Below are 14,747 nucleotides of genomic sequence, written 5' to 3'. Positions count from 1 at the left end.
CATACATCCTCTACCACTGCCACAGTTAAAGGTTGACTCATGTGGAAGGCTTGTCGGCTTAGAGTTAGATTTCACTGTCCTTTGGCATGAGCAGGATATCATGCCTTTTTTAACTGTTAGCTCAGAATAGGGTAACAACAGTGGACACTGTGTCACATGCTTGACGTTCTAAACATCATGACTGCTGCTGTAGTAACATATGACATCTAAAGAAAAAGAAGTCTTTGTGGGGTGAAATGAAGATTGTCACCTCAATGATACTAAAAGCAGCTCAATAATAAACCCTTAATGTCCTGTGTGGCTACAAGTGGCTAAACAAGCAGAATAGTGCACAATATGGTGCAGGGCTACAGTGCAAAGCCTGCTGTTATAGGATAATGGCTGGTTGAACAGCAGTGCTTTGTGAGCTGAGACCCCACCACACACACACACACACACACACACACACACACACACACCAGCAGCACCGCCACAGCCCCCTTCTCTTCTCTCAGCTGTCAGCTTGCATTCCTCTGTGCCTCTCCATTTATGGCTGCAGAGGAAAGAAAGGGAAAAAAGAAGAAGGAAAGAAACTCTGAAGTCTAATCAACCACTGTATCACTTCCATCCTCAAAGCTACAATATTAACTTTTCACTTGAGGCAGAATGAGGAGCAAGTCATGCCTAAAACTTCCCCTCAGCCGATCGACCGCCTGCCCACTTTTCACTCACATGGATCCACCGCTGGTCTTAAAAAAACAGACCAAAATGATGCTGGAGCATCAGATTTCAACTAAGCTCTGTCGAATTACTAGTTGTTTACTAAACTACTAGTTTCAGCACCATCCTATAGGACCAGCGGGTGAGATTTAGGGACTCTTTTGACAGAATATGGCAGAAATGTAATATGATATTCATAAGTATGCGTTTTTTAATATATAGTTACCTGAAGATAAGAGTCATTGTGTTTCATTACCTTAGAATGAGCTCTTTATATCTTCAAAGTGAGCAGGTGCTCTTCCACAGAGTCCACTGTATTGCACCGCCAAACCAAACACTGGCTTTTTAGAACCCCTTTTGCATTTTTCACAAGTTTCACGGCCATCGTAGCTGGTTGCACTCTGCATCCTCACCACTAGATACCACTAAACCCTACACACCTGTCCTTTAAGGCTGCAGTGCCAGCACTTAGCCTCACCTGCTGAAATTGAAAATTCCTTACCACCACTTTAGTAGTGAACATATTTGTTTGTTTGTTTTAATCTGTACACAAACTGAAATGTAAAAATGACAAAATGTGGTTTACATGGGGAGTGATGTGCTGGAACTGTCTCTCACCAGGTACAGTGACCCAGAGACATGACAATGATTTCCATCTTCTAAATGTCAGCAGGAAAGAGTCTTTTCCCACTCTGACATTTTTCATTTTCACTTCACATCCTGTGTCTACGGCTCCTGCAGTTCATGAGTGTTGCATTTACACAGTTAGAGCCTCTACACTAAAAGAACACACTGCACTGTAAAATGCTTTGAATACAAGTGTCTATGATAGATATCATCCATTTATCTCTACGTCACCCCCCACCCCCTCCCTCCTCTGTACTCTGCTTCCCTCCCTGGTTCCCATCAAGGCAGCAGCAGTCTGATCACTGTCAGCTATACGACCATGCAGGCTCTGACATCGCCCTGCCCGGGCTCACTGTGAGGAACAAGAAATGCATCATCACGTGCATAGTTTACATAATTTACTATCCGATGGTTGGGCTAAAGAAGTTGTAGTGCACACTTTAATAAGTATAAAAACAACCAAAGAATAGTGTCTTTAAACGTGAAACTGCATGCATTATGAATTTGTGTAAACTCAAGTGAAGTGGTTGAAAATGTCCTCATTTGTCCACCTTCTCCTTCAGCGTATGATGTTTTCATGAGGCCGTGTGATGTCAGCTCCACTCGTGTTGTGAGCAGAGGTGTGAAGCCTGTGAAGTACACAAACAAACACAGACAGAAACACAAGGAGATAAAAGACAAGAAGACACCTAGTGATTATACAACACATCAGACGTCTGCTTCACTCCTCCACCCTCCCTCCACACACACACACACACACACACACACACACAGGCCTTTGAGTGTGTGCCAAGATAGTTTCCAGAATAGATATCAAGTTGTGTCTGGATGGATCTTCCCACTGTCTGCACAAAGACTCAGTGCTGCGCCTCTCTTGTTTTTCTCTCACCTGTCAAGTCACCCATCTGTCCTGCTCTGTTTGTGTTTTGTCACACTCTCTTCCTCTCTCAGAGCCAGATAAAACATAACGGAACCACCTCAGATCTATTTTATCACAGACCATTATGTCAGTCATTGTCTGTGCTGATAATGACACATGTGAAGCAGCTCAGAGATCCTTACCTTATGCTTCAACAAATCCTCTAATTGGTGTCTACTGTGTAGTCAACAAGCACACACTCGATGCTTACATTCGCTTGAAAGTTGGAGCATGTGTAAGACTTTATGTACTTGTGGGGTTTGAGTCTCAATTAAATGCCAAATTATTCTAAATGAGTAATATTAAAACTGTGCGTGTGTGTCTATGTGCGGAAGTTGGACAGGTTCACTTTAAGGTGTGTGTTTGTGACCCTCAGCACGTTAACCTCATATCTGCCTGTTGCTCACTTGGCTGGCACCAACCTGAGACTTGTCCAGATGCCAGGCAAACATGGGTTTCCTCTAGAGTGAGTGTCAAGATTATGTATGTATGTGTGCGAGTGTCCATGTGAAATCCTCCTCTGCACTGTTCCCAGCAGGCTCCCTATCTGCTCTGTGGCTGTATAGCAGTGTCAGGCTGTGATATTTCACTGTCTGTGTTAACCTTAATCAGTGAGTGTAGACCTGCAGAGAGCATCCGGGCGCTGTCCAGCATCCAGCCTTCAAGTTCAAGAAATAATAGCACTGATGCAGTGGTATGGCTTCACAGAAAATGTTGCTTTATTCACTCTACTTTAATTTGCAGTCCTAATCTAGTTTTAAAAACTTTCGGATGCTAATTGTTAGTGACAATATGATAAAGTTTACTGGGAGCTATATATTAGACATTCAACGTCATTTGGAAGCGTTTTAGCCCTGAACTCTCTTGATAAAAAACCTGTACCTATGGTGCAGCAAATAAAATACATGTTAAGCAAGCAAGCAAACTTGAGAAGGCACATAACAAGGATACAGGGTTCTGCAAATCAATTTACTGACCACAGAAAAGATTTAAGTTGGCTCAATTATGTTATTCGTGCAATATAATTTCTCTAAAAGTAAAAAAAACCTTTTTCTGTCTCCAAAATGTGCCATCACCTGCTCAGGATTAAGGCACAAATACTGAAAAATGAAGAAAAGTGTACCAAGCGTCCAAGTGCCCTTGAAGAACAAAGACCCAGATGCTACAGTGAAACTGTGTGTTTTGTGCTGTGTAGCTTCCAGGTGTGAACATTTACAACCGCGTTAATATAAAGCTGACTGATGCAGGACGATACTAAGCATTCACCTTAGTATGAATAGTATGAATAGAAACCCTGATATCCAAAGCTTATTGAATTTGATGCACTGTGCAGGAGTGTTTTGTGGAGCTGTTACATGTTGCCATGTAGACTGTATACATGTGGAGGGAGGATTGAAAACACCTGTTGTAGCCAGGCTGTAGATTGACAGCAGGACCCCTGGGTGCCCACTCTCCTCATACCAGCTTCCTCATAGCAACACACACTGACTACGGGTCCCAGAGGCATGCAGGAGGAGAGATTCACGTCAAGATGTCCAGTGGAATGTGTGACGGCTGCTGCTGGTTGTCATGAAAGTTTCTAAGGTTTATTTTAACTCCCACACATAGCACAGCTATTCAGCCACACCAAGGCTCCAGTGCTGTATCTCAGAACGGCCCACTATCTGCTCACTCCATGGTGCAGCATGTGCTCCAATCTAAAACAAGCTTTTCTGTTTGATCTGGTAGATTAAACTATGAGCCAACAATCATTCACTCATTTCCTGATGTTCTGCTTCTGGTGCTGGTCTTAGTTGACCTCTGAGCGACCTGCCTTGGTTAGTTTCCAGATGTAGCCTGTAGCTGGGGCCTCTTGTCTGATCAGTTGTTTTGGGACCCCTGCAGACTATGAAGCCTGTTAACCTGTAGGGTTGCGCTCAGATAATCCCCCTCCCACTGGATGTTGTCTCAACATTGAATCAGCTCTTGATCAAGCAGTAGCTGTCTACTTGCTGGGGCCAGTGTCCAACTTAATAAGCTTTTCATACCCTGCAGTCCATGACCTTTGTGAGACTTTGACACTGAAGACTGTAAAAAAATTTCTCTCAAGTGCTATAAACCATGAGAAATATGAAAATGGACCAAAAGTTGTCTTTCGATGACCACATAACGATAAAATTCATATTGTTTTCTGTGCCACATACTGGTTTAAATTTCTAGGAGGTGAAAATAAAATGGCTCACATGCCACATATTTCTTTTCTTTAAACGCTTGACTGTAAAGTATCATATTGCAAAGAAAAGCTGCACCATGCTGCACCTCTCTGAAAACATGATTCTCCTGTAGTCCTCCAGCCTCTTAACAAAACCTTCCTCCCAACTATTATGTTAGTCTGGATCATATCTGAAGCTCTACAGTGTGCTCGAACTAGTGGGGAACCTACTGTTCTCCATTCCACAGAGAAGGCTTACAAGTCCTGTGAAAATGATCAAAAACCATAAACAATGTGTATTTGTTTTAACAAAATAAGTCATAGATATAGAACATGGGTATAAAAATATTCTGTTGCTGTGATAAAGTTCCCCTTGTTTCAGCCTCTTTATTCACTGTATTCCACATCATATCTTCAAGGGACAAAGAACAGAGAAGAACTGATTCATATTCGCTGCTCAGGTTACTGTAACATAACTAAATTAAGTCAAATGAAACCACAAATTTAGCTCTCAAGTTTCCTGCAGTTTCACTTCCTTCCAGTCTTCCTTCCCGAGCAACAGATAAGAGCTTTTGATGTTGTCTCTTTTTTTAGGAGAGACAGAAGAGTTCTGGTTTAATTTGCCAGCACAAGCTTGTGAATGGGTCCTCTATTAGGAAATGATGCCACTCTGCACTGCTATTTCCTGTTCATTGTAATTCATTTCCTGTTTCCCTTCCAGTCCTGGCTGCTGCCGTTGGCCAGGAGCCTGACCACAGCCACGGCTGTGCCCATGGCAGCTGTTACCCAGCAACCGGGGACTTGCTGGTTGGACGAGAGAAGAACCTGAAAGCCTCATCCACGTGTGGGATGAGGAAAAAAGAGCCGTACTGCATTGTCAGTCATCTGCAGGTCAGTGTGTGTGGTGATGTGACAGGACCTGCTAGAGTTAGTCAATAATCTGAATTCTTGGTAAACTACAATTGTGAGACCCAGTGGGAGTTTAAAAGAGAGTTTCTGTAGTCCAGGTGTGATGATATGAAAGCATGCATGACTTTTTCTGTGTCATTAAAATTGAGCCTGTGTCATATCTTGGAGATGTTTCTCAATTGATTAAAACAAGCTTGGATGATATCTGTGGTTTGCTGCTCAAAGGGCAAGTGGCTATGAGAGGTTACCCCAACTGTTTGCCTGACTGACTCTATCTGTAGTTTGTGATGTTGGGGACAAAAGATTAAAAAAAATCAGCTTTACTGCTATTAAATTGTGGGAAGTTAGCTGCCATGTAAATGGGATGTATAACTGTGTATCATCAGCGTAACAGTCCACAGGTGATGCTAGCTGCTGATGATTTAAATTCCGGGGTCGAGGCAAATATTTCCAGTTTTCTGTCCTGCCATTCTATCTTTGGCTCTGGGTTCTCACTGACCCCTGCAGTCTTTCACCTTTGACCATGTAAGCATTTCCTGTCCCGCTGCAGGATGAGAAGAAGTGTTTCGACTGTGACTCTAGACGGCCTTATGACCCAGTGTACAACACCATCAATCACCGGATAGAGAACGTTATCACCACCTTCAAACCTCACCGCAAGAAGTCCTGGTGGCAGTCTGAGAATGGTGAGCAGACTTTGTGGTCACTTTTGATCTGCACTGACACACAATATCAGAGCACGGTTTATTAAAATAGCTAAAGTAAACAGTTATTAAAGCAATTAAAATAATGACTGAAATAATAGTTACTGACTTCTGACTTGTCCTAGCCTATTAGCTAACCTGTCTCCCTATATGTCATGTTGCAATGGAGCAGGGAAATGCACACAAGGATTGTGGGAAATGACGGTTGTCTGTAGCAAGTGTGGTTCATGTGAGGAAAACAGTCTGGACCATCCAGTCAGGTTTGCATTTATGCCTTTCAAAACTACGCAGGAAGCATCACTGTTGTATTCAGGCCATTTATTTCATATGACAGCATCTGCTTTTGCTGCATTGCTCTGCTGCAAATGGAGTGTGTTGCAGTGAAAGTGTCACTTCTTTTGGATGAATGATACACACACACACACACACACACACACGCACACACACACACACACTCACACACACACACACACACACACACACACACACACATATAAAGAGTAAACAGAGACATCACAGGTGCATATACAGTCCCTGTATACTTTCATCTCAGTACTCAGCATTTGAGATGTGAAGTCAATGTGCAGAATGTGTAATTCAGTCTGAGGTCTCCTTTCATTTTCAGGGCTACAAATTTGCACAGAAGCTTTAATTACAGCCGAAACAATAGATTTGAACATAGATATGTAGAAGGGAGAAAATGGAGGCATTTAAAAAGAGGAGGTAGTGGATATGAAGCAGAAATAATTCAATTGGAAAAAGGGTAAAAATTGGAAAAAGAACAGGATTCCTAAAAGTTTATTGAAACCACGAGCAGTAAGCAACTGGTAGCTATAGAGAATTTTAAATGCAGTATTAAGTTGCTCACAAACACACTCTCACACACTCACACACTCACACACACACACACACACACACACACACACACACACATACACACACACACACACACTGTGGCCGACATCCTCTGACCAGCTACAGATGGGCTTAATAACAGAGTAGGTCCTGCTCTGGCGTCTCAACAGAGAGAGAGAGAGAAGGGAGATGACAGAGAGAGGAGAAAAGTAAAAGCTCTGATGGAAAGAAAAAAGCGAGGCAGTCGGCAGGACTGAAGGAGAGACAGTAGTAAGGGACAAGGAGAGGGACGTGTTTGAGACAATGAGTGACTGTAAAGCCCTGTGCAGAGAAGCCAATTGGTCACAAGGCTCATTTCAGCTGTTTGTGAGCCATGTTGCTGTAATAGAGTGCTGTTGATGACAGCACTGTGCAGCAGCACCAGACCCAGAATAGAACAGAGAGAAATAGAAGAAGAAGAAGAAGAAGAAGAAGAAGAAGAAGAAGAAGAAGAAGAAGAAGAAGAAGAAGGGGGACAGGAAGCGTAGTGACTATTTTTACTCCTGGTTGCTGCTGCTTTTCCATGACATCTCTGTGGTATTTCCATGGTGGTGGTGGCACAGTACGCCTGTGTGATATGGGTTACAGTGGTTTGATTGTGTGTACTTATTAATTGGAAAGGCAGTTCCATTGGCATGCATGCACGCTGGCATTAAAAGGCCGCGTGGGCTAAACAGGTGCATTCTGCATGTGTACGTTATGTGTGCCTTTTACATTATATTACATCACAGTTTAGTACGTATGATTTATCCAATAAACTATCAGCAAGACTCATTTACTCTTTGAACTGTCCTCTCTCTCTCTCTCTCTCTCTCTCTCGCTCTCTCCCTCTCTCTCTCCCTGCTCTCTCTCCCTGCTCTTTCTTTTCCATCGTGTTCCTTCCTGTGCCTTTCAGCTGTTGATTTATGGTTGATTATGTGAGTGTGTGTGAGTAGTAGTTGTTATAGTTTGGGAGTCTGATCCACTGGTTAGCTACACCATTTACAGAAATGAGCTTGCTACAAACATGACCAGTTTACCTAGACATTTGGTTTCAATGTTAACCCTTTAAATGTGCTGTGCCTGAGTTATGGACTGCACAGGGCTATATGTGGCTACATGTGTTAACTGGAGACTCACTGATGAAAATGCTTAGGATTAGCTTCCTGCTCACCGCTCACAGCTTGTTTTCCTTTTGTTGGACTAGTTTTAGAAAGAACATTAGAAAGCCAGAGATACCCTGGTCCAGAGCATGTTCTAGTAAGTTGAACACTGGGCTCACAGTCACGATATCTCACATTTCAAGTTGTAAAGCCAAGATTTGATAGAGCTGTAAGCCGTAGACTGATAGCCGAAGAACTTCATATTAGTAAATTGTAATTCTAAAATTTTGACATAAAGATACCTTCAGCATAGCTAATACTAAAGTGTTAACATCATGGTCAGATATATATTCACCTACCCAGAGCAGCAGTAAACAGGGTTTGTTTTTTTAACCGAGGGACAGAACTCCTCAATAACCTGCACACCACACACACATGTGACATATTGTATGGTCTAAAGTTTATGTGGATGTTAGGTAAGAGTGAATTATATGGTTAAGTAGTGTACAACCATACCAAAGAGCTGAAAGATGCTAAAAGCCTCTGTGAAGCAGCAGAGTCAGCTGATTATTCTCTCTGGGTTCATTACTACATGCAACACATTTCACATTACACATAATTATTTGAGCCATTGCTTATGTAAAGGTATTGATTAGTGCAGCTTTAATTGGTAGGTTGACCGTATCGATAGCATAGAAATCGATCTGCTGTGTTTCTCCTCTGCCTCCTAATGATCTCCAACTCTGAGCCTTCACTAACACGGCCCATTAAAATACTGTGTGCCACACACACTCACACTGTCGTTACCTGCAAGTTGTTAAATGTTAAAAAGGTGATTCCCCAGGATACATGGACATGCGTAGACACATGTGTTTTTGCGTGTAACTGAGTAGGGATTTAAATGATTCCTCCCTTTTTTTCTTTTGCATGTATGGAAAAGCTGTGGTTTGTCTTCAAATCAGCAGTTTAAAAGTTACTGAGATGTAAAGTGTTAAGTTGTAAAATACAAAATTCATGTGGTGCGGCTCTTTCAGTGTGCAGGAATGGGACAGTCCTCTTGGCTTTATGCTCTGTGTGTAATACAAAAACCCAGAGAACAAGAGTGAAAGTGGTCCTCGGAGTAACGTGGCCCTCCAGAACACTTGGTGCTCTACAGCTCAGGAAGTGTGTGGGCTTTTCCGACATGCTCTCTACATTTCTCCTGCCAAGACTGAAGGCCTTTTCCTGTCAAGATGCCATTCCTCAAGCCAAAACCATAGTTGCTGATTCACTCGCTGCAGCTAGCCATTATTCGCTGCCATCCATCTGTCAGAAACTGATGGTAGAGATGGAAAATGAGTGCAAGCAGTTTTTGAATTATTGACACAGCATAACTGACAGTTATTCACTGTATGTAGAATGTAAAATGTTGGCTTTGTGTAAACTCTCTGTGTCTCTCTCTCGTAGGAAAGTCGGATGTCTTTATCCAGCTGGATCTGGAAGCAGAGTTTCATTTCACTCACCTGATTATGACCTTCAAGGTAGGATGAGAGTTCTTGTGATCAGCTTGTTGACCTGTATCAACATGTAGCTGATTTTTTTTTTTTTTTTAAAGACCTTGCAGAATTCTTGTCTCAGACATTCCTCTCTTGCAGACTTTCCGTCCGGCGGCCATGCTGATTGAGCGGTCAGCAGATCTTGGTCGTACCTGGCAGGTGTACCGCTACTTTTCCCACGACTGTGACTCCACCTTTCCCGGAGTGTCCCAGGGTCCTTTGCGGAACATTAATGATGTCATCTGTGAGTCACGCTACTCTGACATTGAACCATCAACAGAGGGAGAGGTGAGTGATTGTTTATTTAAGTGCACATAAAGGAATTTTTATTGTTTGTTCCACAGTTTTCTGATGGCTGTGGCCACACAAATACTGAGCACAAGAACTAATTTCCATCTTGAGAGATATGCTTATTGTTTTCATGCACATAATGAAATGAAAAGATCAAAACAACTCCTTGTGCCATACTGCTGTCAGCTAAGTCTATGGATTAGCGAAGAAGCAGAGCAGGAGCAGGAAGCAGACGGAAGCAACAAGGCCAGCTCTGTCCAAACAAAATCTGTTGACTTGTTGTTTTTTCAGTTAGTGTATGAATTACACAAACAAGATATAATTTGTTAATTAATCAAAATTAGAGGCATTGGTTGGCAATTTTTTTTTAAGCTTTCAGAGCCAGGCTAGCAGTTTCACGTTTTCCAGTCTTGATGCTAAATTAAGATAATCCTTCATTTCTATCATTCAGGCATGAAAGAGGTTCTAAACTTCTCATCTAACGTTCGTTAAGAAAGCACTGTTGAGCTACTGCTTTAAGCCTTTGACTTGAAGGTCTGGTGTGTAGGATTAAGGGAATATATTGGCAGAAATGGAATATTATTTTCATAAGTGTGTTGTCATTAGCGCAGAATCGCCTGTGTTTTTGTCGTTTTAGAATGGTCTTGTTATGTTTACAGAGGGAGTGAATCCCCTTTTCGATGGAGTCCCCTGATGTTATTAGAGTAACCCAGAACAGACAAATAAAACACTGGCTTTTGAGAGGGCCTTTTGAACACACTGAACGCTCAAGTAGCATGTCATCTGGCCAGTTTCCAATTGAATCTTATCTGAATGACAATTTAACTCACAGGTCCTGCATATGAAAGCAAACAGAGAGGACAAAAATCAAGCTTTTGAATAACCCCACCACATTTAAAAAGCTCGACCAAATTCTTTAGTGCACATATTGAATACTGCTCAGCCATGCAGACCGCTAAGCCTGATTCATGCTCATGTTTCACACGCTGCTACTTATTTTGTCATTATTCCAAGTCTCAGATAGTTCAAACATCTAATGTGTGTGCATAATATGTATGTGCTGGCCTAGGTCATCTACAGAGTGTTGGATCCAGCCATCAGGATTGAGGATCCATACAGCCCGAACATCCAGAGTAGGTCACACTTGTATTTGTACCAGCAGATTGATAATGTATAACACTGTGGGATGATGCAACACACCAAGGCCATGTAGGACAAGCACAACACTTTGTTTATGTGGGTTTATGTGCAGGCAGACCCCGAACCCCTCAGATATAAGCATGTTGTAAAAAATAAGTTCTTGTTCCAAACATATCACAAAATACATCAGAATAACAGAAACCAAGCCATATGACTGAGATTGTGCTGAAGAAGATGCAGAGTCTAGTGGGAATCAGTGATAATGCTAGCAGGTTAGGCTAACAGGCCTCCACCTGTCCGACTGGATGATAAAATACACAGTTCAGTCCCAGTGCTGAATGTTGTAAAGGTGCAGACGTCTTTAACTGTGTCTTAAAGTGGACATAACCAGCACTATGTGGATGTGAAAGTTGAAAGGAATGTTGTGTATCAGCATTTGTAGGTTTTACAGGCATTTTCTGGTCAGCAGTTCACCGCAGAAGCCGACAGTGTCTCCTGGCAGCGCTGACTCTCAGGTGTTGGTCACCTGCCATGAGGAACACCCACCCAGAGGCCTGAAGCTTCAATTCTGTTGCCAGAAATATCCTCTTATTCTCGTTTGAAAAGAGTGAAAGCATGTGCAGTAGCTCCATCGTCATTATCCTGTAGTTTATCTCTGTCTTGCTGTAGCCCCATTTGTCACAATAAATCAAACTCTATCCGACACAATTAGATCTTGTTATCAAGCTGTGACACATTACAGACCGTAACAGCCCCTCTCTCTCTCTGGGGTGTGAAACATGGCCCCGCTGTGTGGAAGACATGGAGAGATGTGAAAAGCAGCTGTTTCTCTCCCACACAGCCTCACTGTCCTGGCCCTCATGTTTAGACTGGCAGGACATGAGAGCTTTTCCCAGAAATCCGAGCTAGGTTTCCAATGCAGCAGCAGAGGTTGTCTTGTTCTGTTGCTAAACATCTCGCTGTATCTGGCCCACATGAAGACCCCTGACTCTTTCACAGCTGAACAGAACATATTTACTGTCTGCTGTTGTCAAGACAATGAATCAACATCCAAAGTAATTTAGTAGAGCTTAGCCTCCTAGGCAAACCTTCCTCTGTGTATATTCTGCTTCTTTGATTGCCGGACAATAACCCAAATCATAGCTCTGACTCTAACCTTAACCACTGATGAACTAAAGCATTTAACTTTAAGCCTTTTGGGGCCTCACACACAGCCTCAGAGAATGCCCCGAATGAGAAAACAGAAATGTGAAATTGTAATTTCAATGAAATGTTTTATATTCCAAGGTTTTTCAAGACTATGGGTACATCTTCATGTGCTCCATGGTAATTGAATTCATTGCTCCAGACAGCATTTACAGGATACGGTCTGTAACAGATATGGACATTCCATAGGACAAAGAGAAAGCTAAATGTCCCCAGGGGGGTGCGCAGGAGTTGAAGGGGAGGAAAAAATACTAGATGAGGTGAATTTGAGTTAAATCTTACACCACAGATATGAAACATGTTGATATCATTCAGAGTGACTTTTACTTCCTAACTTTGATGCCATAGAAAAAAGACACTTATTTGGTTTGGTTAGTTTTAATGGTGCCAATTCACTAAAATGGAAACAAATATAGACCAAAAATGGGCCTCGTAAGAGAATAGCAGTATCTACCTGGAGCTGACGTCAGCTGGCTGTCATTTTTAGGAAATGCCAAAACACCAAACTAAGATGTGAACATGCTAAATATTATACCATCTGAACATCAGCAGCATTAGCATTGTGCCTGTGTGCATGTTAGCTTGCTGATGTTAGCATTGAGCTTTATGCACCACTGGCCTCCAGTGAGCACAGTGTGACAGTTTGTCTGGTTTTGGTCCTCAGGAAGGCTTGTGTCACCAGTCACCTTTCTGTCAGCTCTCTTTATGCATTCCTTTAGGTGGAACTGGTGATAAATATCAGTCTCAGGTTCAGCCTTGGGTGCTTGAAAGCTGCTGTTTGGCTGCCTTGGTTGCTGCTGACTGATTTGGAGGACTGTTCTCCAGCCTGCTGTTGCAGCATGACCACAAACAGACAGTGTCTTAGCACAGTGGAACTGGAGGGATTAGCTTTTGTCTGTCAGAAAGGGATTCTATTACTTCAGATTAAGTCAGCGGGACAGGGTCAGAGTTTGGAAAATAAAGCCGTGGCTTCGTATTACTGTTCGTCACTGTTAGTAGCATAGAAATATTTCCTGCTCTGTTGGCGTAGGATAATGAGAAGCCCAGCAGTGTCAGTAAATGTGTATGACAAGAGGCGTGTGCCCTTGTGTAAATTCGTGAACAGTGTGTTGGTGTGCTTGGGCGTTTTGGCACAGCTGCATGAGTTTGTGTGTGCTGATGACTGCTGGTTAACAGCTGGACTGTAACAGAGGGATGCTCTGACCGTGACCTTTACAGTGGACTGACAGGATGAACAGACTAATCTCTCTGGAAATCTTTCTCCCTATTAGGAGTTTTCTCCAAACAGTCTGAGATGATAAAGAGGCAGGATGTGGGAAGACCCATTTCAGCACCACATTCCATTACTGTCCATCATTTTCCGATGTCCCCTTCCGAAAATGTACTTGATACTCACAAATGACATTTGGATTATATTTTGCTCAATATATGGAGAGACTGTTCAGTTAGGTGAGAGACACCTACGTCAAGGAATTGACTATTTATACCAAGTGGTTATACAGGAAGATTTGGTGTTCTGCTTTTTCGAGGATCTTTCTGGAGAACTGTTCCCTCTTAATCAAACACATACATGATCATTAAAGTTTAGTCAATACCAACATCAAACATCTGGAACATAAGGAGGAGGTCGGTGTGATGATGGAGCTGCAGCAGGAAACAGTGTTGGCATGGTGTTATCAGCAGAGCAACAGTGAAGGGTTATCATGGCCACACTGCACACCTGCATCAGTGTCACTGGATGTGACAGACTGCCAGTGAGCCAGTGATTGTGAAGCATGAATGAAACAGCTGATGCCAGTCAGGTAATGCAAAGGCAACCTGAGTGCTATGCTGCCCAAATTCTTCTAACGTTTAGATAAATGCTAGAGAAGCCAGTGATACTTTTCTTTAGCAGGTTGTCAGTTGTATCAGTTTTTTTTTTTTTTTTTTTTTTTTTTAGTTCTTACTAGCAGCATGGCTGTGGAGATGGCAATGACAGTCTGTCGTCTGGTCAGTCAGTCGCTCCAATGCTTTGTTCCAGACTGTATTATCTCAACAATTGTTGAACGCATTTCCATGAAACCCAAACCTGAGGCTGGAGGATGACCCCTAACTTCTCATCTAGCGCCACCAGCAGGTCAAAACCTGACTTTTTCCATGACTATGATTTTATTATGATCAAATACTGCATTCTAGTTCACCTTTTTTAATTTTTTCAACGTTGTCTTAAAATAATACTCACATCCCCATATGCACACTGAAAGAGTTACTGCTAATCATTCCTCTTGTCTATGAGGAAAAACCCCAAAGTGAGAGACAGGGGACGAGCTTCAGAATGAGGACTCATTCTGTGCAAAACTGCTTTCCAAAGTTCAGCTGAGGCTAATACAGGAAGAGACTTGAGCGATCCAAATTTGTCAAATTAAGTGTGGATTTTCCAAACAGTCATTTCCATACACAATTCCCTCTTTTGTGCTTTGTAAGTCACTGAGGAGGGATATGTAACACAAGGGGGAATTATAGAGATGCACAGTTAATTGATCAGTCGATTAGTTGTCAGCTATTAAATTT

General features: G+C 42.4%; 1 protein-coding gene across 1 annotated transcript in view; it reads left to right on the top strand.

Moving 5' to 3' along the window:
• lamb2 (laminin, beta 2 (laminin S)) overlaps positions 1-14,747 on the top strand; it is a 47,177-nt gene that overhangs the window by 12,264 nt on the left and 20,166 nt on the right. The window contains exons 3-7 of the mRNA XM_076741711.1: positions 5,158-5,327; positions 5,896-6,031; positions 9,472-9,545; positions 9,660-9,848; positions 10,921-10,984. Coding sequence (XP_076597826.1) covers positions 5,158-5,327; positions 5,896-6,031; positions 9,472-9,545; positions 9,660-9,848; positions 10,921-10,984 — 633 coding nt within the window. The remainder of the gene's footprint in view (positions 1-5,157; positions 5,328-5,895; positions 6,032-9,471; positions 9,546-9,659; positions 9,849-10,920; positions 10,985-14,747) is intronic.

Source organism: Chaetodon auriga, chromosome 10, assembly GCF_051107435.1.
Source record: "Chaetodon auriga isolate fChaAug3 chromosome 10, fChaAug3.hap1, whole genome shotgun sequence".
Taxonomy (NCBI): domain Eukaryota; kingdom Metazoa; phylum Chordata; class Actinopteri; order Chaetodontiformes; family Chaetodontidae; genus Chaetodon; species Chaetodon auriga.
This window is presented reverse-complemented; position numbering and strand designations above follow the sequence as displayed.